Genomic DNA, 26093 nt, shown 5'->3' on the forward strand with positions numbered 1-26093 from the left:
GTAACTTGATGAGTAGTTTCAGGAAGTTTGTTAAAGTGTTGTGACTTATGTAAAAAAGGGCAATATATTGTGATGTTACTAGTGGTATTTTAAAATGGGGAGATGGTAAATGGTGGAGGACAAAGATTAAAAAACACATGTACCTAAAATGTGGGCTGAAAGTGGTGCAGCTATGGGAGAATAGGTAAAGGGTGGATGAAAAACCATACAAGTGCAACGTAGACACTGTTGTTGCAAATCCAAAAAAACAAGATTACAATAACTAAAGGAAACAGTGCCGTTTGGTTATTGTCCATTGTTAGGATAAAGAAATACAAATTAACTTTACATTTTTCAAATGAGCATTTGAGCAATATAAGTAAAAGAAACACACAAAGTGAGATTATTGTTTTATTGAGATAGGAAAGTTTTTTTTTAATTACAGATTTCTTACAAAGTTTTTATTATTATTTTGCAGTGCACATTTTTATTATTGTAAAAAAACTTAAACATGAACATAAACTCTGAAACAATAATGAAGCTATAGTTAATATCTGCAATTGCTTGTCATTGGGATTGTGTTACTTATGGCTTTACAATTTTCTTTAAACAGTACACTGACATTTCCCATTATTGTGCTATATACTTTGAACTTTGCATGTTGTAACACATACTGTATTTGTTATAATAAGTCACAGTACCACTGCGCCGGGTTCTCTATTGAAATCATTACCCTAGTGCATGTTAGATAACTGCACTTTGCCTGTTTTAGGAATGTGCAGTTGAAGTTCTCTATATTATATAACAACAAAAATACAGGAGGCTGTTTGAACTACTTTGGACAACTCAAATCCTTAACTACGAGTTAAAAGTATGTAAATAAATAAGAATGCATTTTGCATCCACTGAAAGATGAAAGGCAACATTCTCACTATTAGGAAATAACTCCTTCTTCAGTTCACAGAATATTGCTAAATTACCACCTTGCTTATTCATATGGCCAAAGGAAAATTCAGCAAATGATTTATCATGTTTTTGGTGCTAGAACAATACAATCTGCCCAGTAAAGTCCAGTAAAAAAATAATAGATACCTTCTGAAAAAGAACAGCGCCACAAATTCCATAACGTCACCAAAATTGTTTGCTCACAAAGATAAGCTTTGACGCAATTGGACAACAATGCCCAGCAGCTGGAATTTCCGAATACACTGCTCTTGAAATTATACAGCCTCTCTTCCCGGACAGAAGAAGGAACGGGCTGCAATCACAAAACTCGAGGAATTCTTTTAGAACAGGAACATGACCGTGTTTACAAGTAATGTTATACAGAAAATGTTCCAATGGATAAAAGAGGTTAAAACCTCCCTTCGAAGCACCACAGAGCGTGCTCATGTAAAGCACTCCAATCACTTCATTCGGATTTACGCTATATGATTTTCCAACAACAAACACATGCAACAAAAAATAAAATTATTTTATTAGCGACAAACATATGACACAGAAAACAAATGCTATTTTATTAGCGAAACAATATCATAAAGAATGTGAATTTCTTTTTAAAGTTCCACCCGCTAAAGCAGATTTAAACAAGCACGTTTTAAATGCATGCAGCCAGGTGAAGCTAAGTATCGATAAACAGTAAATGCCGTGCAGTCTTAATGTAAGAAAAAAAGTTCCACCACTTTTGGGCTGGTGCCACTGCACCTGCTGCACCATTCAAATCATAACCCTACTGCCTGCAAGATAACTGCACTCGTGACTCTGTTTATTTGTAAAATATAGCAATAATCTGTGTTTAGTGGGATGTCTAGAGCTTTTGGTCCTGGTGCCGCTGCACTATTGAAATCATGGCCCTAGTGCCTGCTAGATAGCTGCACTTATGACTGCCTGTTTAGTTCTAAAACATAGCAATTTTTGGTGTTTAGAGGAGTTATGACACTTTTTGGACCTGGTGCCACTGCACCTGCTACACAATTCAGATCAAGATCCTTTTGCCTGCAAGGTAACTGCACTTGTGACTGTTTAGTAGTAATATATAGCAATATTAGGTGTTTAGAGGAGTATGACGAATGTTGGCCCCAGAGACACTGTATCTGCTACACCATTCAAATCATGACCCCAGTGCCTACAAGATATCATTATTTGTAACTGCCTTTTTAGTAGTAAAATATAACAGTATTTAGTGTTGAGGAGTTGACAACTTTTGTCCCTGGTGCCACTGCACCTGCTGCACCATTTCAATCACGACCCTATTGCGTGCAAAGAAACTGCACTTGTGACTCCGGTTTAGTAATAAAATTTAGCAATAATCTGTGTTTAGTCCGGTCCCTAGAGATTTTGACCACAGTACCACTGCATCTGCTGCACTGTTCAAATCATGCCACTTTTAACTGCAAGGTAATTGCAATTGTGAAGGCAAGTTTGTAGTTAAATATAGCAATATTAGGTGTTTAGAGGAGTTCTGACAATTTTCGGGCCCACTGCGCCTGCTGCACCACTTAATTCATGACCCCAGAGGCTGCAAGATAACTGCACTTGACACTACCTGTTTAGTAGTAAGATATAGCAATATTAGGTGGTTAGAAGAGTTCTGACAACTTTTTGGCCCGGTGCCACTGCACCTGCAGCACCATTCAAATCATGACCCTAGTGCCTGCAAGAGAACCGCATTTATGACTGCCTGTTTAGTAGTAAAATATAGTAATAATCAGTGTTCAGTGGGGACCTTTTGGTCTGGTGCCATAGCACTTGGTGCATCATTGAAGTCATGGCCCTATTGCCTGCTAGATAACTGTCTTCATGACCGCCTGTTTAGTAGTAAAATTTAGCAATAATCTGTGTTTATTTGGGTCCCTAGAGCTTTTGACCATGATGGCGCTGCATCTGCTGCACCATTCAAATCATGCCCCTATTAACTGCAAGGCAAGTGCAATTGTGACTACCTGTTTAGTAGTAAAATATAGCAATATTTGGGGCTTAGAGGGGTTGCCAGAGCTTTGGGCTCCGCCGGCACTGCACTTGATGCACCACTGAAACCATGACCCTTCTGCCTGCGAGATAACAGCACTTGTGAGCATTTGGTGTTTAGAGGAGTTCTGTGAACTTTTGGCCCCTGTGCCACTGTACCTGCTGTACCTTTCAAATCATGACCCCTAGAGCCTGCAAGATAACTGCACTTGTTACTGCCTGTTTAGTTGTAAAATATAGTAAATAATCAGTGTTTAGTGGGGAGCATAGAGCTTTTGGTCCCGGTGCCACTGCACCTACTGCACCCTTTGAAATCATGACCCTTGTACCTGCTAAATAACTGCCCTTATGGCTGCCTGCTTAGCAGTAAACTTTATCGATGTTTAGTGGGATCCTCAGAGCTTTTGACCACGTTGCCACTGAACCTGTTGCACCCTTCAACCCATGCCCCTTTTAACTGCAAATGTGACTGCCTGTTTAGTAGTAAAATATAGCAATATTAAGTGTTGAGTTCTGACAACTTTTGGGCCTGGTGCCACTGCACCTGCTGCACCAATCAAATCATGACCCTAGTGCCTGCAAGATAACTGCAATTGTGACTGCCTGTTTAGTAGTAAACTAGAGCAATATTTGGTGTTATTAGGAGTTATGACAACTTCTGGCCCTGGTGCCACTGCACCTGCTGCACCATTTCAATCATGAACCTATTGCCTGCAAGGTAACTGCATTTTTGATTGCCTGTTTAGTAGTAAAATATAGCAATATTAAGTGTTTAGTTGAGTTCTGACAACTTTTGGGCCTGGTGCCACTGCACCTGCTGCACCAATCAAATCATGACCCTAGTGTCTGCAAGATAACTGCAATTGTGACTGCCTGTTTAGTAGTAAAATAGAGCAATATTTGGAGTTATTAGGAGTTATGACAACTTCTGGCTCTGGTGCCACTGCACCTGCTGCACCATTTCAATCATGAACCCATTGCCTGCAAGGTAACTGCATTTTTGACTGCCTGTTTAGTAGCAAAATTTGGCAATATTAGGTGTTTATGTGTGTGGCTAGAGCTTTTGAACCGGTGTCACTACACCAGCTGCACAATTGTAATCATAACCCTCATGCCTGCTAGATAACTGCACTTGCGACTGCTTGTTTATTAGAAGGATTTGGTAATAATATATGTTTAGTGGGGTCCCTAGAGGTTTTGGCCCAGCGCCACTGCACCTGCTGCACCATTTAAATCAAGCCCCCTTTAACTGCAAAAGAAAAAAAGTTTGAAACTCCAACACGGTTGGGAATGATTTGTTAGGCCACGGGAAACTCATGAGAAACAGAAGGGAGAACAGGCTACAAGCAATAGAAATTGAGGAAAGTAAACTAGCAAGCATACGGACCAATAAAAAGTGAAGGCAGGATGTAAGCCCCTTTTAAGATATATTAAAAACAATAGATTTCACAAGCACAGTGCAAGAGGCGAAAACTAAAAAGGCTGACTGGAAGTGCAAAGACCAGTATGATTTCCAGCTCCAACATCAGTCCTCTACATAAAGACACAGAGGATCAAGCCCGACAAAGTCTGGTAGCGTTAGAAAGAGCAGACGGCTTCCTTCCTTCCTTAAATAACAGCCCTGCACTAGGAGATTCTCTCCTGCCTGCTACACTGTTATTTACCCTGGGAAAACCAATGTCCAGTTCGTAATCCTCCATGAAGGAGTTCCGATGCCAGAGCACTATTGTGTCTTATTAAAGCAGAGGTGGAAATAAGAGGTGTGACTATGGTAAGGGACTTTTAGATGGTGACACCCACCTCTAGAAGTTACAACTGAGCACTCTTGCAATAGAGTAGGTCATAGCCCGTTAGAGGAGTATGACACAAAGAGGCCCATTAGTATAGCGGGCGGATCGCCACCGCCCGTATGGGGTGGCGATCCGCCCGCTAAAAAACACAGCCCGCTTCAAAATTCCCCCCGCCACATTGCCATGGCAGGGGGGACCCCGGCGGACGAAAAGATCATCCGCCGGTTTTCCGCCTGGTCGCAGCGTCGACCGGGCAGAAAAGCAGCTAACATGGTGGCAGTGTCAGGGAGACACCGCCATCCATATTAGCATACATGTGGGGATGTGCCTTTCCATGGCGGCATCGCCACGGAAAGGCAGGCGGTCTTTACCATTGGGGCCTGTAGCGGGCCCCCAGGGATTCTGGGGGGTGCACATGGGGGGGTGCAGTTCCATGCACAACATGGCAGGCACCGTGCGGTTTCTGCCACGTTGTGCATGGAAGTGCATGACATGCCTTCCTGGCATTGCGGCGGGCTGTGCTGAGAGCACCGCCCGCCGCAATGTTAGGAATGCAGGATGCGCCCGGCAGTGTGGCAGGCGCCTCCTAATGTCTGCAACGGGATCCCCGCACCGATGGCGGGCGGTCCCATTCCCCGTCAGGATGGCGGGCGGACAAAGGCCGCCCGCCATCCTAATGACCCTCAAAGTGTCTGCCCACTCCCTTCTGTCTGGCCTCCATTTTGGAACTTTAGTGGAGCTTAATTTTTGCCAACTCAAATGGAGACCTGCTCAAGAACACAGAACAGCCGTAACTAACCCAAGACATCCGTTCAATCCTGACTCCACTTAATGCTGAATCCTAAAACTTTCTGTGCATAAACTACGCCCACGCCTGACCTCTAAAATACTTCAGAATCCCTAAACTCAGCCCATTCCTGAGCTCTAAAAACCCTTTGTCATCTCTAGACTCTACCAATGATTGAAGCTTTAAAACCCTCACCAGTGCTAAACTCCAACATTCACAGAGCCATTAAAGATCCTCAACACCCCTTCTTGAATTATAAGTTGACAACGTTCGCGGTTGGGTTTCTCTCAAATATCTGCACCTAATTTACAGGTAAAGCTTGGAGACACATGGAGTGAGTCTCTCTCTCTCAACAATCCTTTCCCCATAGGCGCTGGAAGTATGGGAGCAGGGTGTTGCAACACCCTCTAAATAACCATGCTGGAGTTTCAAAGTTGAAAGAGCAATAAAGATGGCTGCAAACGCTGTTTTTATGTTTTCACTTTTGCTGACAAATTGCTACTTATTCTTTTAACATTGAAACTGGTGTTTGCTTTTCTTTCTCTGACTGCAAAGCGAGAGGATTTTGTAGAATTAATTATGTGACAGTCTAGCTGGTGTGAAAGGAAAGGCTGCAGGATGTCACTTTTTCTAATGTATAACAAAATGTAAATACCTATAAATGAACTGAACAAATATTTCAAATTATATTAGCGGTTAGGAGGGCACGAACAAAGCACTTTTTTCTTTAATTCTGAAGTTTGTTGAAACAACTATTTTAAAAGGATTCAAACAAATCACGAAACTTAAAGTGGTGATTAGAAAATGCCAAATATTCACTGAAACCTAATCTCAACACATTATGGTTTGTATGCCGCATAATTTTATCATAAAACTCTCCCCCTTTGCACATTTAGTGGCCGCTTCAGGGTCTGCAAATGTCAGTTGTTGAACATGGCACTCTCTGCAGGGTCACCCCCAAATATTTTACCTTCCTCCTCCTACTTTTGCTGAATTTATGTTTGTTGACCTTAGGACTGGTCACTTTACCACTGCTAACCAGTATCAAGGCTTGTGCTCGCTCCTTATAACAAGGTAGAACTGACTTATAGCTAATTAGCATATTTAATTTACTTGGGAGTCCTTAGTAAATTGGCACTACCCGTGCCCGGGCCAGTAAATTAAATGCTACTAGTGTGCCTGCAGCACTGATTGTGCCACCCACTTAAGTAGCCGTTTGGACATGTTGCAGGCCTGCCATTTCAGAGCCCGTGTGTGCAGTTTTAAACTGCAATTATGACTTGGCAAAGTAAACCTTTTGTCAAGCCAAACATAAAACACATATGCCACCCCTAAGGTAGGCCCTGGACTGCCGCCCTGGTCTCTTCAACCATGCACAACCAATATAGAAGCTACTCACTCAACCATCTCAAAAGTGCTTTGAGGCCCCATCAAAAGGAAAGAAAACCCCATAGAAATAAAACACAATACAAAGGGAACCAACTATGGCAAGGCAGCATACAGCTGCAGCATGATAGGGACAGAATGCTTCTGTCTTTTTGGGATGTATTGTGCCCTTAGACTTTGGGCTGAGCTGTTCTTTTAGAGCAAGAGTGACTTGTCCCCCCCCCCCCCCGCAAGTCGTTGTTTCAACTTGCGGAGTAATGGTATGCGGAATCACAACGTGGTCATTGTAACAACCGCATTGTAAATCCCTGCGGACAAAAAGTTTTGTGGTAAACGTTGTTTACCCTTTTCATTACCTATTGGGTTTTACTTTTGGCCACTACCAGTGACAACTCCACTGAACCCTGCTAAGGCAGTACGCAATCTAGGAGTTAGCTTTGACTGTAATCTGAGTTTAGACTCCCAAGTAAACAAGACAGTTGCTTCGCTCTGATGAGAGTGCTCCAAAGGATCCTTCCACTGCTTCCTAAACAGACTAAACCGCTGGTAGAAGGGAGTATTATTCTAAAGCCGACTGGATTATTGCAATGCATTGCTGTTGGAGTCTCCTAAAAATCTGATAGGGAGACTCCAGAGAATCCAGTCAATGGCGGCCAAACTGGCATTAATGAGACCACAGCGGTACAAAAGGGGGTGGTGATGGACGGAGCATCAGAACCAATCAAACACTCACACCCAGTCAACAGATCTGGGTTTGATCCATCACCGTTCTTTAGCCCACTCTGCCACCCCAGTTCAGACATGGCCATATGCAAATCAGTCTGACCCTGTGCCTCATGGGAACAGTCCAGCCCGAACTGCCAAGCCATGCCTTCCCTGGACCGGAAACAAGCTTCCTAGGACCGGTTTCTGGCATTTCAGTCGTCTTCAGCCAGGCTTGCTTGAATCCAGTGGCAAAGTGAGCAAGGGACTCACGTCTGAGCATACCCTGCCAACTTATGGCGAACAAAGGGGTACAAAAGGGGGTGGTGATGGACGGAGCATCAGAACCTAATGAGACCACGCCAGTCCTCAGCGTCTCAGGCCTTGGCCGAGCTCCACTGGCTCCCAGTTATGCAGAGGGTATAATTCAAATCAATGTGCATAGTCTTTAAGGCTCTGTACGGCATTGGGCCCAAGCCATTACCGAGCAGATTTGAATGGGATGTTCCCCCACATAATCTTCGTTCTTCCTCAGCTAAACTGGTGAGAGTATCCAGGTTTAGAAGAGCTAGATCTGGAAGAAGAGCTTTCAGGATTGCAGCAGCCTCGGCTTGGAACAAACTCCCAGCCGAGCTTCGACAGATAGGTAACCTGCTGCCGTTTAGAAAGAAGTTAAAGACCCGGCTCTTTCCCAGGGCGTAAGTAGACGGCCATGAATTTTTTATCCTTCTTGTGACCCGATTTTTTGCTATTACAATCAAGGTTAATTGATCTCACGTGTTCAAGCGCCAGGATACCCGTAGGGTCACCGTGCGCTCTATAAATGCGGAATACAATACAATACAATACACTTGGGCAGAACTTTCCAAAGGTCTGAATAGAACAGATTAATTAACTTATCCCTGTGTATCTGTGCATAGGCGATAAAATGGATAGGGGGGCAAGGCGTACGATGAAGGTGAGAAACAGAATATCATGCAATGAAACATTAGGATGAGACCATCACAAGACTCAATGTGAGCAGAAGTCGAAAACCAAGAGGATGAAGGAACCATGCAAGATGAGGCTTGTCAGGCAAGGACGAATAGAAGCGGATAAGGCGGGTACAAATTTCCTAGTTACAAACATTCAGGCTAGTCTCAAAATGTTTGGAAATTTAGGGGCATATCAACAACAACCAGCGATAATTATCTCTAAGCGCACTTAGCGCTAGGATAATTATCGCCGGCTAGCGTTGATTTTTATCGCTGAGATAGCGTTGTATTAGCAACGCTTATCTCAATAGCGATAAAAATCCTCACGCTAAGTGGCTAACGTGAGATTATCGCTGGAAACCCAGCGATAATCTCACGTTAGCTTGTTGATAGGGACAGACAAACTTAGCCATGATATCCTCCTTCCATAGGATATCATGGCTAAGTCAGAAAAATACCAGACGTAAAAATGCAGCGTTAACCGCGGTTAGCGCTGCTTTTTTTGTCTCTAACAGGGTTAGCGATATTCTTGATAATAGGAGAAATGTCGCTTAGTGACATTTCTCCTATTATTTTACTCTGGAACGCCCCCTTTGCATCTCATTAGAGATGCAAGGGGAAGCGTAGAGTAAATGGGTGCTAACATGCAAATTTGCATGTTAGCACCCTGTTGTTGATAGGGTGCTAGTTTTATCTCTGCTTTTTTAGCTTTTAAAGCCAAAAAAGCAGAGATAAAGCCCTTGTTGATATGCCCCACTATTATGTATAACAGTTGGTACTGCCTTGAGTAAATAAAGGGCACCATGCAAACAACATGCACTTCCTTTACTTATTTCCGTAGGAGTAAATAGATCCCAAAGGATTCATGATGCTACATGTTAAGAAGTGGAGTTTTATCGTATAAAAAATATGAACAAACTCACCCAAATAACAAAGAAGACTATACATTATTCAGAGGCGGAAGAGAACTGATTAATTTGAATTAATTTCAGCTTGTTGTCTTAGCGGTTAGTATTTTGATTATAGTAACTAAATTCATCTTACTTTTTACATTTTAGGAAATGTATCACACAAATGCATGATATACGCTGAGAAAGACCACTACACCAACATTTTGTAAGGGATCAAAACGCATTGTTTCTTCAACATATGGTGTGTACGCGTCTTTATGGAAAGAATTTGTTATTTTACTTTGTTGTATAATTATTATAAATTCTGCTTTGAACTCAAATGGCGACTAACACATTTGTGCTACTGTTGACCTTTTGTGTGCAAGAAAGTGAATAATTGTATTGTGCTTATCAAGGGTAAATGCAACTACCTTTCACCAGGATTTAGTATTGGTAGTCTTTTAGTACTAATACACCATTAGTGGTTTTTAAAGAATGGTTACCATGACACTGGGAACACGAGGAACGTGAAGCATATAAGCTTTCCGTTGTTACCTATTTGTACTTACGGGGCGATTAATTACAACTGAAAACAGAATAAAGGCCTGGGTGTACCAAAGTATTTTGTGTCATTCAAACTGCAATTTGCAAAAACAGTGTTTGTGACCGCAAAATGACACCTGACTAGTAAACCCTTTTGTGACTAGAAAGATCTTTTCTGAGTCGTGAAAGGTATTTTGCAAACTCAATCTGAATTATAATAAAGAGGGCAAGTGAAATGGGCATCTCCTATTTTTTGTGAAGTGTAATAAGATGTATCAGCGGTTTTACAACAGCAATTTCAGTAGCAAAACACAGAAATGCTACTGCATCCTTAAAGGAAATAGTAAAAGATTTGCAAAGGGGAGGATGCACTCATTGGACAGCTTCTAATTTTAGGATCACAACGTCTGCTCCCCCAGATGTTAAAAGCAAACCTTTTATTTTTTTAAAGCGGCAAAGGTTTTTTTTTTTTTAACACTGTTAGCACCGGTTGCATTAAAAAAAATCCCTTGTTGGTCGCCATCCATGTAATTTTAGCCAATCCCAGGGAATGGCAAAGCAACCTACCTAATTAAAATTAATTTATTAATCATTAATATTCATTAAGTAGGTTGCAATGTCCTGTGACTGGAGATTTTACAACGCAACCTAATAACATCGCAAAATCAGAGACAGGTCACAAGCAGTCTGTGCACAATTTGCAATTGCTGATTGAAACTAGACCTGGGGGAAATTATGATGTTTACGCCATATCCTTCAATACAAGATACAGTTCCCGTAATTTTCGAATGCAAGTAGCATTTTAGGTAAATTCTTTACCCGAGTGAAATTTTTATGTAATTTTTATACCACAAACCTACACATACGAACATGAGCAGGAGTGTTTTAAGTGCGGTCAACCAGAAATCACCTCACAACAGCATTTTCGAGTTGAATTTTTATCCAAACAGACCATACTGATAATTTGTGAGTGCAAGAAGCATCTCACTTAATTTTGCGTAATTTTGTGGAACTATTGTATAATTATGCTACGCAAAATTATGCGATTTATGCCCACCCCAATTTGTAAACTGTCTCTCTGTAGAACTGGCCATTTGACACCAAGTCCCTAGGTGTCAAGTCCTGTTTGGAGACAAGAAATGTAGGAGACACAAAGAACAACTGTAGCAGACCATCAAAGCTGGGAGGAATATTCTGGACAGGTTATCCAAAATTCGTGATGAAACTGAAGCTGAATATGTTTATTTCAGATGTTTTCCATGTTTTGTGCTTTCTCTTATCAAAGTAAGGATTTGTCTTACAAGAGAAATGCCAGCAATTTTCTAGGAGTTCAGTGCATTCATTTGGAGGAGAGAAGACAAGATAGAAGCCTTCAAAGTTTATTGTAGATCAGTTTTCTATGAAGGAATTTCTGTTAAAACCCTGAGAAAGTCTTCCAGCAAAGAATTGAGGCAGGTGCAGTTAGGGCCCCACTGGTTATGGCTGACTATGTGTGGCTACTGCTCCTTGCCCTGGGTCCTCAGGATGAACTGTAGGTCAATCGGCTTGTCTGCTACCATGACGATGCGAGAGAGGGCTTTCACATCCACCCCTTTGGGGTCAGGTCTCACCTCGAACATCTGTATTATCTGCAGGAAAAAAACAGAGACAACAATGTTCAGCTGGAAGTTAAATGAAGAGGAATTGCTCCAAATGTATAGCCTTTAGTTTTACATTGACAATAAAAAGACATCCCTGGCAGTCTCTCAATCCTCCCAGAGCCAACTTAGCACTAGAGTTAATAAGTTCATATAAGCATTCTCTCACCTTTTATATCTTTCCAGAAAATTGTAAAATGTACTTCAAATGCCCACTACTGGGGGAGATATAAAAGACGTGTGGATGTTTGACACCCTGAGACAATAGCACACTGGGAAATTTGAAGATGCCCTTACAAGCTCTTGCCTCTGGTAGGCTGGTAAATTTGGAAATGCTTACAATCTGTCAGACTGCGTCAATTTGTGAAAAGGTCAATCCGCGTTTGGTTCTATGTACACAACATATGCACCAGGGGTATGTGTGGGCATATGGTCATTGTACCTACAACTGTTAATGTTTCACAGTGGAGCTGAGAGGATTGAGACTTAAAGAGATCAACAATTCTGGAAGCCAGTGTATCAATCAGGAGACATTTAAGGGGTATCATTTGGGGAAAGGTGAAAATGAAGAAATGGGTCCAGGCGATTGATATTCTACAATAACAAGAGTGAAGGTAATGCTGGGGTCAAGCAACAAGTGCACTATTGGCATTTTGGCATGTGTTTACTGAAGATGCATTGAGGGTTTAATCATTTCCAAAATCATACTCTTGGAAATGGCATTTTATGGATAACTCTAGTTATCTAAATGAAAACTAGTGACAAGTTGTGCTGTAGAAGGGCACATGCCTCCTAGAAAATATCAGAATGGGTCAAAACCTCCTCATCATACATTTTAGTCTGAGAAAAAAGCATTCCTCCAGCCTCAGGCAATATATAAAGATCTTTCAGATTCATCATTTGGATGAGCCTGACACGGGTAATGAGAGTTTGAGGGTTGAACTCACCCGTGAGAGGGCCAAGTGCATCTCCAGCTCAGCAATCCGCCGGCCAATACAGGCTCGGACCCCGTACCCGAAGGGAATGGAGCTGAAGGGATGGTGCTTCATGCCACCATCCCGCAGCCAGCGCTGGGGCAGGAACCGGTCTGGATCGGGGAAGTTGGTTGCATCTCTAGAGAGGGCAAAGTGGCACAGGGCAAACATTGTCTGTGGAAAGAAAGAACAGTGAGAGAGGGAGAACCCAGGCTTCACATTGGCCCAACATGACATTTCCTTCTTGCAAACTATGCACTGAACTAACGCAGCCTTTTCCATTTCCCCGTCTCTTCATCAGTGTGTGCCTCAGACTGACTCAAATGATACCGTACAGCCGGATTTAGAGTTTGCCAGTTCTGAAAATCCTCTGGTTTGTGGACCAAGTGCCATTTGAGGACTATGTGTTACTGAGGACTATTCACTGAAAGAGCGGTCTCTACCACCGGAATAATATGTACGAGGGAAGTCCGCCAGCTTCTTCAGACGAGGAGAAGCTTCCAATGCATGTAGTAGCACTTGCTCCACAATTCAGAGATTCTTACATTAGAATACAACAACTATTCAAGCTTTTAGACCTTACACCCCCGCTGGTATATACTGGGAACCGAGTCAGGCTGGCCTACTGGAAGGTCTGACTTTATAACACATCATTACAGACGAAAGACTAATAGATTGGGACAGAGTCAGCTACGCTTGATATTTGCCACTGACTCTATCCCAACCCTGGCCACCTTTTCATATGTAAAAGGTCAGAAATATTACTATCCATCCATAGGCCCTAGCCGTTCCAGATATATATCTAATATACACAGATTTAATTTTTCCTGGACATGCTCATAAGTGTTCTACCAAAAATATCAACTTTAAAATATCGACCTGCACAACAATGCTAAGGGAAGTATATGTAGAGTTAGAAAAATAACTCTAACCCCCCTGTGTATGCTTACCATGACAATATTGGCGAGTTGGTATCTTGTAGTCGATGTTGCTGCAGATCGATATGTTGACATGAAACTGGTTCATGCCATACCGCAAAGCACATGTGAATGTTCTGATTTAGACATGAGGATCAATTGAGACGTGTGGTTTGAGCTGTATTTAAGGACTGTTGCTTGCCCCATGTGACCAAGCAATCCTGTCATCTCTGGTTACTCCCACCCTCGTGGGTGCAGGAGTTAGAGTTCACCTATTGTATTGTAATTCAGTTTACCTGGCTTCCCCAGTTATAAATAGCACTCTGCTAAGCTTTACCACTGTCCTATGTTGCATGATAAGAAGTCCTTTGTGAGAGCTAGGCTGGCACATGCCACCCTAGCGCCTACCTAGGACATACCTGCTCCTGGTCCTTCAACCAGGCAAGGCCCTTTCAGACCCCGCTCATCCCTGCTCAGTTTCACTCATCACTCTCACTCCTTTCCGACAGTTTGCACATCACTTATGCTCACACTGTCGCAAATTACCACAGTTTTTGCCTCTTTGCTCTTTCTGCCCACTTCTCTCACCTTGTTTGCTCTTTTTCTTCCATTGCTGCCACTTTAGCTCTCTATGCCCACTTTTATTAACCTCTTTAGTCCTTTGTCGGCCAAAATCTTTGTCTCTTTGCTCTTTCTACCAGTTTCTCTTACCTCATTTGCTCTTTTTCTGCCCGGCACCTCCTAGGACCTACTTAGTGAAGGCTGTATGCTGAAGACACGCCAAATGCAAGCACGTCTACACCCATTCGCAACCTGCTCATTGCCAGCTCCAGGAACTCCGTTCTCCTCCTAACCACAGCGGGTCGTCATGTTCTCAACCCTGGCCGCCCTCACCACACTGCTGCTGCACTGTGCAACAATAAATTAGCATTCTCCTGCACCTCATGAAATTTCTCATGTATCCCCAACACTAGCCTCGCTCACACCAGTAGCTCCCTCTGCCCTACTCTATTACCTTCACATGGGTCAGTCCTCACCCACATAACACTCCACAGTCTCATGCATGCTCTTCAACACCTGCTTACTTATCAAACATACCACGGAGATATGGGACATGCAGTATGACCACATCCCGGACCGGCTGTTCTTCACAGAAACCTGGCTGAATATGGCATCAGCCCCTGACATTGCTACAGCCATCCCCACCAACTACAAGAATACCAGGTAGGACCATCAGCACATTTCCGGTGGCAAAGTCGCTATCATTTTCAAGGATGCCACCAGCCTAGCCCAAACACACCAACAGCCTGCCGGAAACCATCAAAAGTGCAACAGCTAGATCACTGAATTAGCCGAAACCTTGGCCGCCATCAAATGCAGCAAAAGCAACAAAATCCAGACTGCAAGCCAGCTGGTACACAGAGGAACTCAGGATGACAATGCATCATTTCAAACATCTAGAGCACATGAGAATGACTCCGGACATCGAGGACAAGGACACCTTCAAATCTACCCTGAGATGCTACCACCAACAGATCAAGAACCCCATGCACACCACACTAGCAGACCGAATCAGCACCAGCCCCAACAGCAGTAAAGAGATATTCACCATTGTGAAAGATTTCACCTCACCAACTACCACCTGCAACAACATCCCCTCACAGGATATCAGCAACAAGCTCTCAGGATTCTTCAACAGTAAGATAACCTCCAAAAACAGCAACTTCATTTGTGAACAGGACCTCCCAACTCAACTCGCCATCTCGACCAAAGAGGAAACCTTGACTGCATGGCTTGCCATCACCACGGACAAGACTGTCCTCACCAAGAAGGCATTCCCTATCATGCCTTCACCAGAGGACACCAACACATCTGCAAAGCACTCCTACTGATCCTAAAAGCTTCCATTTCTTCAACCAGCTTCCCAGGCATTTAGAAAAATGCCACAGCCCTCCTACTACTCAAGAAACTGTCGGCCAATTGGTCTAAACTCACCAATTACAGACCAATCACCTTAACTGGCCAAAGTCTTAAGGAAACTCATCAACCGATGTCTCACCGACCACCTAAGCAACCACCAACACCACACAGTCAGACTTCAAACCCAACCACAGCACTGAAACAGCCTGTCACTACAGATGAAATCCACATGAAACTGGGCAGGGGTAGCTGCGCACTTTAGTAATTAATGTATTAATTCAGAAGCTACAACAGTCCTCATCCTCCTGGACCTCTCTGCACTGCAGCATTCAACACAGTCTCCCACCCCATCCTTATCCGAAGCCTACAAAAGATTGGGATCCAAGGACCCGCTCTTTGCTGGATTTGCTTTTTCCTTAATGGCAAAACACATACCAGTAATCCTTGCCCCTTACTCGTACCTTTACTCTTGGGACACCAACAACCTCATCTTTAGAGTTCCAAAAGTTTTGTCTCTCAGCCCTCTTAAATGCATACATGATCTCTCTAGTCACTGTCATTCGTGCCCACAACATTGACGTCCTCTCCTATGCCGACGACATGCAACTCATACACTCTCTCTTGGATAAGACTCCCAACACACAGCACAAGTTCACTGCCTGCATGACTAAAATCACCAACTGGACAAAGTCTAGCTGTCTCAAACTCAACAACGAAAAGTCTGAAGTGATTTGCAGCAAGAACACCTCACCACGGGACTCCAACTGGTGGCTGACTGAACTAGGAACCACCCTAAGTACCCTTGCCAGGAACTTCAGGATCATCATAGACAGAAAATTGGACATGACCACACACGTCATCGGTGTCACAGCATCCTGCTTCCACTCCCTGAAGATGCTGAGGAAAAAATTCAAATCGCTCCTGAGCAACACCTACACAACTCTTCAAATAACCACTCCCCAGCCTGCTCTTGGCAAGGCTAGAATCACACGTATTCAGCACCAGAATACCCACCCAGAAAACAGTGCACACTCAACATTACATGACATGACAGGATATAACAATCGGCAGTCTCTTCTACAGTCAGAGGGCACAATTTGTGCTTGGCTGATGTTCAGGTGACATTTCCATACCACAAATTCTTCAGCATTGTAGTTTATCATGTTAACATCACCACTCCATGGCAACATAGAACCATGTTACAAGGCTACCCAAAATATATTCTGTTTATTACATAAGAACAACAGAGCTTTACCCGACGGTGATATAGTCCACAACTGATCCTTTCATAGTTCACATAAGGCTTTCACATAATCCATGAGAGAACTTCAACCAGCCTACAACAGATCATTGTACAGGCCTTTGCATAGTACTAGATTCTCAAAGGCCCTGACAGATTATTGCATATTCTTAAACACAACATCTAAGGTAGCGCTACATGTCATAAAATATTCAGACCAATTCTCATATAACCCTCCCATAGCCACAGACGACTCATGTATCCCTCAAGAGCACCTCACCCTATAAATAACGAACCATCAACTCATCTACCCTTCCACACAAACATGCTATCACAAATCAATCCTCTCTCAAACAACTCTTACAAAACTATCACATATGAACTGACAGAGTCTAATGTAGTCAACAAACGTACTGCATATTGTCCTTCCCAGACTCTCACATCGCTACAAAGGACCATCACATAGCTTCCACCAGAAGCTCACATATCACTAAAGAGATCCTCATACGGTCCTAACAGACCATCAACCAGTTGCTCAAGTAAGTTTCAACAGCTCATCGCATAATCACTAATGGACCCTAAACTCACATAACATAACCAACTGACTCAACTACAGTCCTCACAAGCCCATCACATTCCCACTGTCTGACTTCCCAATAGATATTACAAAACAATCAAAACCATCAACTGGCTCTCAGATAGCATTTAACATAACAAAATGCAATATTGCCCTCACATGGCCCTCAGCACAACATTTCCTAATATAAAATCCAGCATACACATATTAACTGACTAACTCTCATATTGCCCTCTCAAACCGTCATTTAACCACCTGATCTACAGCTCCTATGTCCCCCAGCAATATCCACTGATTGACTCTCAAATTTCCCCACAAGACCTCCACATATGCAGTGAATAACTCTGTTAAAGCCCTTAGGAAACCTTAACATACCCACCACCTGAGTATCACAATGAATTCAACAGACCACTAAACTAACACAGCTCGCAACACAATATTCTCTAAAACGACCCACAAACCATTATCACATATCCATCAACTGACTCTCACTTTGTCCATTTACAAAACCGTCACAAATCCAGTCTCACATATAGCCCTCAGACACTCATGACCACAAAGGACTTTGACAAACCTCCACAACAGAAAATGACATATCTTTAAATAGGCCCTCAAACACACAAAAAAAGACTATCAAATATCAGCCAAATGACTCCTCATAGAACTGTCAAAAAACCCTCACAGTCACAGACTATGAACCGACAAAAGCCTCAATGCAATCTACCCTAATTTAAGCACACCTACATTTGACACTTAAATGCCTCTTAAAGGATGGCCTATTACAAGCCCTCAACTCGGAGCCCTCCCCACAACATACTATCAACAGACCTTTACATAGCCACCTTACTCTTATATAACCCACACACAACCTACCTAACATACCCACCATCAAATACACACCCAACCACTCATAGCTCTCGATAAACCTTCAATGCACATAGGCATCAGCACAACATATGCTAATATAACCCACAACAGACCATCACATATCTACCCACTGACTGAAGTAAAGCCCTAGATCTATTATTCTCACTTGACTCTCAGATTGTCACAAAAGACTCCTGAATCATCTCCAACAGAGCTTCATATACCCCTTAACATATCCTCAAATAGTCCCTGTTTGGCCAAAGCGGAGCCTTATACATCCGACAAGGCCTCATAAGACCCCTTATAGACCTGAATAGGCTGTCATGTAACCCTCAAAAGACACAACAACTTCACATAGTCCTCAACAAATACCCACATATCCCCATATGTATTATGCTTCCGAGCCTAGCACAAAGAGGGAGTGGGAAAAGCAGACTTACGTTTTTGGGAAAATAATATTCTCCGATGCTTATGTCTTTCTCAGTAGAAACCCTGGAATTAGTTGGAATAACAGGGTACAGCCTGGCAAAGCAAACACAACATCATTATTGACTAGGAAAGGGAAAATCATAGAGTTGAACTACATCACTTCTCATAGTGAGATTATTGCTTTTATATGGATTTTTTCACAAAAAAGGTTTTTTGTTGTAGGTTTCTTTGCAGCAAATTATAAGAGTTAGTGGGTGAGCCGGGGAGCAAGCTGGCCAATGTTTCCAGTTAAATATGGGGTATTCCCTTCAAATCTTGTTGTTGTTGTTGTTACAGGAATAGCGACCAAAATTGTACAGAGACAAAAAGAGAATTTTCTGAAAAAGTGCCTGTGCCCACCATAGATTCACAGGTCTGGTGGCTTAGTGTACTAATGCGTCCCCTGCAGGGGCCTGTGTTAGACCTCATGGTAACAGGTTCAAATCCTGGCAGATCCACTCAGCCTTTCATCCTTCTGAAGTCGATAAAATTAATACCAATGAGTTGGGTAACAATGAACATCTGTTATTCAGCACCAAGATACCCTTCTGGGTGAACGTGCGCTTTACAAATACACGTTACGCACAATTTACATAGAAATGTATCTTGGCCTGCTGCAGCTCCCAGTCAAGAGAGTAGTTTATGGGCCGAAGTGTGGTACTTTTGCATAATGGTTGGGACAAATGCATAACCTATATATATGAGGAGAAAAGGTATGCAAAAGGTGGAACTAATCTTCTACACCTCCAAAGGGTGTAACTACATTACTTTGACTGCATTTCTACACATGAGCAAATGTTAATATAAATTACCAGTACTAACACAGACAGACACACACACACAAACACACACGTGTGCGCACACACACTTGAATACATAATTAGTAACTGAGTAATATTGTCCATTACTGCCATCAATGGGTTCTAGTTATATCATAAACCACTAGGACGAAGGTCCAGTGGTTAGTAAAGGTCATCAGCGCCCCAAGATCGCAACATAGGACCATATTATACATCTAACCATTATGTATTTTTATATTACATGATTGTTTTGGAGCAGAAAGCCTTGAAAGGCCATTTTTTTCAAAGTGAAACTTATGGGATTAGAATGTGTAGGCGTTATTTACCTTTGTTGAAAAACTTCTAACTAAAAATGTGAATGTTGGTGGATTTAAGTGTACTGATGCTGCTAATACTGCCTACTCATGGTTTTACTCCATCAGCTACATAGTTTGCCACAAAATGTGCACATTTCACTAAAACATGTTGTTTATATCTCAAAAGGATAAAAATGATAATGAGCTGCATAATTTGTATTTAGGCTGCATAATTAGGTCCTGCACATTGTGTAATCCTTGTAGCCCTGACAATGTTAAACCCCTGCAGGGTGATTAAGGGGCTTTCATTACGATGATGAAATACCTATTTCACAGGCAACTGTGAAACATTTCCCACATTTCATGGTCCACTGTGAAATGTGGGTTTTTTACCACTTCATTTTGTGTAATAAAAAGCACCAAAACATTGACTTGTTTGAAAAGGGTAACACAAGAATGTTTGAGCCTCTCTAATAAGAGATGGTATGGTAAAATGAATGTATCTAAGGCACAAATAGAAGCGATTGAAAATCTGAAGAAGGATTCATCTATTGTTATAAAGAAATCGGACAGAGGGGGAAATGTTGTGGTGTTGTCTAGGAAGTTGTATATAGAGGAAGGGATGAAACAGTTAAATGATGTGAAAAAATCTGAACAAAGTAACAGGCTTGAATATGAAACATCTATTAAAAGCCATCAGATTCAATTGAATAAGTGGAATTAGAAGGGTTTATTAGAAAGAGAAGAATAGGACTTTCTGACCTGTAAATTCCCCAAACTGCCTGTTTTGTACTTACTCCCTAAAATACACAAAGATAGCCACAACCCCCTAGGAAGAACAATTGTATCTTCAAGAGGCAGCTGCCTCGAGAGTACATCAAGATATGTAGATTACTTCCTTCAACCCCTAGTATAGAGGCTCCCGTCGTTTGTAAAAGACACAGGTGATTTTCTTAGAAAGATCAGTAATATTGAATGGAGAAATGAATACGCACTGTTATGCCTAGATGTAACAAGCCTTTACACATGCATCCCACATGACCTAGGAGTACAAGCTTGTCGCCACTTTCTAAAAAACAGGTCACTATCTTATCTCTTCCACACAGAGATGTTACTTGAGATGATGCAAATTTGCCTTACCCAAAACTATTTCTTATTTGACAACAAGATCTTCAGACAGACCCTCGGAACAGTGATGGGGACCTTCTTTGCTCCTAGCTTTGCAGGTCTCTATCTAGGGTACTGGGAAGAGCAGGTTGTCAGTAAACTTGACCTCAACAAGGAGAAAGCAGTGATGTGGGTCAGGTATATTGACAATATTTTTTGTGTATGGAGTGGCAATGAAAGTGAAGCTAAATTGCTTGTTGACATATTAAATGACAATGAGCTGAATCTTAAGTCCACAAGCAACTTCTTGAAAGAAAAAATTTAGTTTTTGGATTTGTTATTGATGGTGAAGGACGATAGACTTGAAAGTATGCTGTACCGTAAACAAACTGCGGTCAACAGTCTTTTACATGCCCGGAGTTGTCACCCCATGAGTCTTATCCAAAGTATCCCTCTAGGAGGATTATTACGTGCTAAACGTAATTGTAGCACAGAGGAGAATTTCAGGATAGGGGAATCTTTGATGACCGAGAGTATCTTACAGACAGGGTACACCCGTTCTACAGTGAGGAAAGCTAGTGTAGAGGCTGAGAAGAGATCTAGATGTTCATTGTTAATACCTAATGGGCCAAGCAAGTGATGAGCCTGGACATAAAATTAGGTTCATCACCACCTTTCATAGATAAACCAAACAAGCGAGATAGGGTTTTGGAAGGTTCTGAAAATGGATAAAGATATTGCAGGTAGTATCGAAGCATCCCCTCAGATAACCTTCTGAAAGGGCAAATCCCTAAAAGACGCACTATGTCGAGCAGTAATAACATAAGTAACAAAATCACTGGGCATTAAAGATTTCTTTACATGTAGAAATTGTAAAGTGTGCAAATTTAGTAAAAATTGTAAAGAATGTAAGCTTTCCCCCAGTTGTAAACCGTAGAAAATTGTGAAACATCGCACATGCAACACAGACCATGTTGTATATGCATTGTGCTGCCCATGTAAAAAATCATATATTGGCAGCACAATACACAAAGCTAAGAAGCGCATCCTAGAGCATTTGCGCTGGGATAGACCATACCCCGTAGCAAGACACTTCCAAACACACCATAATCAAAATGGTAATTTACTCAGCTTTTGTGTATTGGATACGGTTGGAATATCAGAACGGGGAGGAAACAGGGTCCAAGACCTCAGACGCCTTGAGTCAGACATTGGCACCAACAGGACACAATTGTGATGAAGAACTATCAGTTCATTTGGGTAAATAGTTACTCTTTGAAACTGTTTTTAGATATGGAATCTTGTTCGTTCCACTTTCTGCAGTAGTAAATGTGACAATGTTACAGTATTGTATTGGAACTATGTATCTCCAGTTTCACGAAAAATAAGTTATGGAAAACCTGCTTTTACCTCGCACCTATGTTTTTAATTATTATTCACTGTGTGTTCTTTACACTGTGTGTATACATTGATGTATTGTAATATATTCTTCGCTTATTCACAGATGGCATGTAAATTGCAGTAATGAGAAGACATTGGAGCTAAATTATCAACGTGTGTGTCCGAACATGGAAAGTGGTATCTCCCTTCAAGGAATGAATTGGCCCACTTGGGCGAGTATTTGTATTTTTTTATTATATGTTGTTTTGAGATGCCCGTTTTTCATCTTATAAATTTTGTGCCCACTGGGGCTGGATATTGAATCAGGGTCATACTCTGGGTACCTTCCGATATTGCCCACTTTGGCGAGTGACCTCATTTTGAACCGTAACCAATCCCTTTATGTAGAATTTAAGGCGCCCCCGTGGTTTATCTTGACATCGTGTGCCCACTGGGGCTAGATTTTCTGTTGCAGAATGTAGGCTGTCCTATATTTGAGGACAATTGAGTATGCGCAATGGCACTGGTTGCATACTGTTTTGGGTCTCTATGGGTCATAAACTTAAATAGAAGCTTGAGACGGATGGGCTATATATATATATATATATATATGTTCATACAAACATTAAAAAAATACCAATAAAGTTGTTTTAGGTTTGATTTAGCATGTGGCAAATTAGCCAGACACACAACTGCAATTCATTTTCCTTCTCATTGCAATAAGGGAAAGAAAATGTTCAATTCACTTTGTGAGATGATTATTATAAATTATTAGATGTATCTGAGGCAAATTATGAAATTAAGAAGATACAATGTGTATCGACTTTCAAGTGCTGTAACTTGTAAAGATTGAGTCTTTTCACTATGTTGTTCAACTGGGTCTGATCACTTTATTTAAATCAGTGTATTGCAGAAACACAGTTACTCGTGAGCAAGGAGCTCTAGCTCCGAAACGCATAGGGTGTTTTGTGTCTACGCCTGAATAAAATACCACCTTGCAAAATTGTGTCCACGGCCTGCTGCTTGGTGCCACTGGATTCAAGATAGCCTAGCTGATGAGGGTTATGAACCCGAAACCGGCCCCAGGATGCTTGTTTCCGGTCCAGGGAAGACATGGCTTGGCAGTTCGGCCTGGACTGTTCCCATGAGGCACAGGGTCAGACTGATTTGCATATGGCCATGTCTGAACTGGGGTGGTGGAGTGAGCTAAAGAATGATAGATTAAACCCAGATCAGTTGACTGGGGGTGAGTGTTTGATTTGTTCAAACGCTCCGTCCATCATCCCCTTTGGTATCACTCTGGCAGGAGCAGTGGCCCACCAGGGAGTAAAGATTGGTCTGAAGCCAACCTTGCCATCGCTGTGGATAAAACTGCTCAATCATATCTTGAGACTGCTATAGGGACATTTAAAATAGACTTGTTGAACTCTTTTAAAAATGCTTTGGATCCAATGTTGACCAAATTGTCCTCTATAGACGAGTATTTAAGTAAAATAAAGTGCTTTATAGAGGGGATGCATGTTGACACTGTGCTGAGGAAGATGGCCCAAGTTGTTTCAGGCTCATTTGAAATAGAGTTGTCCACTGGGGCTCAAAATCAGATTGCGCATTTTGGGAATTCTAGCTCAGACCCCGATGATTTGGCCATTAAAATTGACAAACCCCTTTCTGAAGTCCCTCGTAATTACATTGGGCCACAATCAAAGTGCGTACAGCCATCAGCTACTATTAATAACGTGCAGCACCATCAATCCCTAAACGCACAAGAAAATAAATGCAGACTCCACTTACCCCCAGAGCTTACTCCCTTATCTGCTGTGCTAGTAAGGTGGACTGAATCCCCAGATGGCCTAATTCGTAAGGTCAAGCACTGGTGTTCAAGGTTTTCTGAGGAAGGGGCAAAAGCTGCATCACACATTATTATGGCGAGACGGGTGGGGTGGGTGAGACAGGGAGTAAAGTCATTTGAGGGAGATTGTGTTGTTAATTTTACCAGATCAATGTAGCAAAATCATTGTTTAAAGAGTTTTGTACGCCTGGAATGGGCAAGATTAGAGCGCTTCCCCTGGGGTTTTTCTGTCACCCACCCACGAGTTACATAACTGAGAGTTTTACATCACGATGGAGGAATCTCGCAGTAAATCCTGAAAGGACACACATGGGGCAGAGAAACATGTATCAGCTAAAAGAGAAACATACTTTTACTCAGTCCCGAAACCAGGAAGATATAACCTTGCCTATACCAGGTACAGTTCCTGACTTGAGATCCCGGGGGGCTGTGTTAGATCTGGCTAATAGATTTGCCCCACTAAGTCAGTTAGATACCAATGATTGATTAATCAGTCATAACGACACACTGGTGCAGACGTCCCCAAGTCAGCTCACCACCAGCCCGAGCATTCTGATAACGGCATTGGTAAAGGGTGCAGATATCTTGAATATTATAAGCTGGAACGTAGCTGGTCTTAAAGCAAAGAAAGACGACCCCGGGTGGACAGCCCTGTTGAGGGAATATGACATACTGGGCTTTCAGGAAACATGGGACTCTGAAAATAGTTTTTGATTGGATGGGTATACTACCTATAATGAGGCGGCCCAAACCTCGGCTGCTGGCCGTGCTAGGGGTGGTCTATTAACGATGATTTCGTTAAAAGTGAAGGGCAGCCACCGCAAATTCGAAACAGGGTCCGATAATTGTTTAGCGGTCGAGATCAGACCCCTACAAGCTCAGAAAATATTGGTTCTCAATTTTTATAATTCATTTCAGAAGGTCTCTGTAAACGAACATTTATGTAGTCTTAATGGCTTTTTGGACCAATACAGGGAGAAGGAAATAATCAGTCCCGTATTATTTTACTTGGTGATTTTAACATTCATTTGTGTCACAAGAAGTGTCAGGTCTTTAACGAACTGGGGCCAGGGGGCAACTCAGATATTCATTTTGAACATTCTCCACAAGGGGGACTTTTAGAGGATATGATAGCGGATTTTGGGCTGGCATTGCCAAATATATCAGAAGTGGGAGTGAGCATCCCTTCTTTTAAAGGCAGGGGTTTGTTTTCCACCATTGATTTTATATTCGTTAACACTACCATGATTCCTATGGTCCTGGATTATACTGCAAGGTGGTCCCCTCATGGTGACCACAATTCTATTTGTATCAGTTTAAAGGGCTGCTTAAAAATTATAGAAGCGGTAGAATCAAGAACCAGGGCTTCCGTGATTAAGACCAAGGCCGTAGACTGAAATGGCCCAAAGTGGTGCCAGATCTTTTTTTACATGATCTCTTAAACATCATATGTAACAAGATAGTTATCTGCCAAGATAGTTCACAGGGGGGTGTGGTGATTGCCACAGCTTTTGACAGGATATGTAAGCATGTAGCCAGTGCCCTCTCCTTACCTAACAAAAATGGTACCACTAAAAAAGAGAGGTGGTTCGATCATAAATGCACCTCCGCCCATCAGAAATTATTATGTGCCCTAAAACAGAAATCACAATATAGAAGTTTAATAATCAGGGCAAGGGCTGAGTACTATCAGGCCAGGCATACACGCAAATTGAAAATAAAACAAGAAGCATTGGAGGACTTGCTGTCTGTCGACATAATCAAGAGCTGTTCCAAATTTTGGGAAATAGTAAATAGGCCCCTTTTCTCTGGCCTTGAGAGTAATGTTGTTGAGTGTAACATCTCGGAAGAACTCTGGTTCAACCATTTCAAACCTATCTATGATAGTCGCAATGAGAAGATGAACACAGGGCCCCCGTGTTTGACATCTGAATATAGCTTGGGTTTTTCTGCACAAGAAGTGGCGTGGCTATAACCCAAATAACAGGCAATAAAGCTTCAGGCCCGGACGGGGTCCCGGCTGATCTCTTTAAAACAGATGTT

The 26093-nt window shown here is 42.2% G+C and overlaps 1 protein-coding gene across 1 annotated transcript in view; it reads right to left on the bottom strand.

Moving 5' to 3' along the window:
- Positions 1 to 377: 377 nt before the first annotated feature.
- Positions 378 to 26093, bottom strand: part of LOC146859371 (sterol 26-hydroxylase, mitochondrial-like) — a 152503-nt gene continuing 126787 nt past the window's right edge. The window contains exons 7-9 of the mRNA XM_085650048.1: positions 18591 to 18672; positions 12603 to 12803; positions 378 to 11646 (exon numbers count right to left, since the gene is read on the bottom strand). Coding sequence (XP_085506174.1) covers positions 11515 to 11646; positions 12603 to 12803; positions 18591 to 18672 — 415 coding nt within the window. The 3' untranslated portion in view covers positions 378 to 11514. The remainder of the gene's footprint in view (positions 11647 to 12602; positions 12804 to 18590; positions 18673 to 26093) is intronic.

The sequence above is a fragment of the Triturus cristatus genome, chromosome 3_2 (assembly GCF_964204655.1).
Source record: "Triturus cristatus chromosome 3_2, aTriCri1.1, whole genome shotgun sequence".
Classification (NCBI taxonomy): domain Eukaryota; kingdom Metazoa; phylum Chordata; class Amphibia; order Caudata; family Salamandridae; genus Triturus; species Triturus cristatus.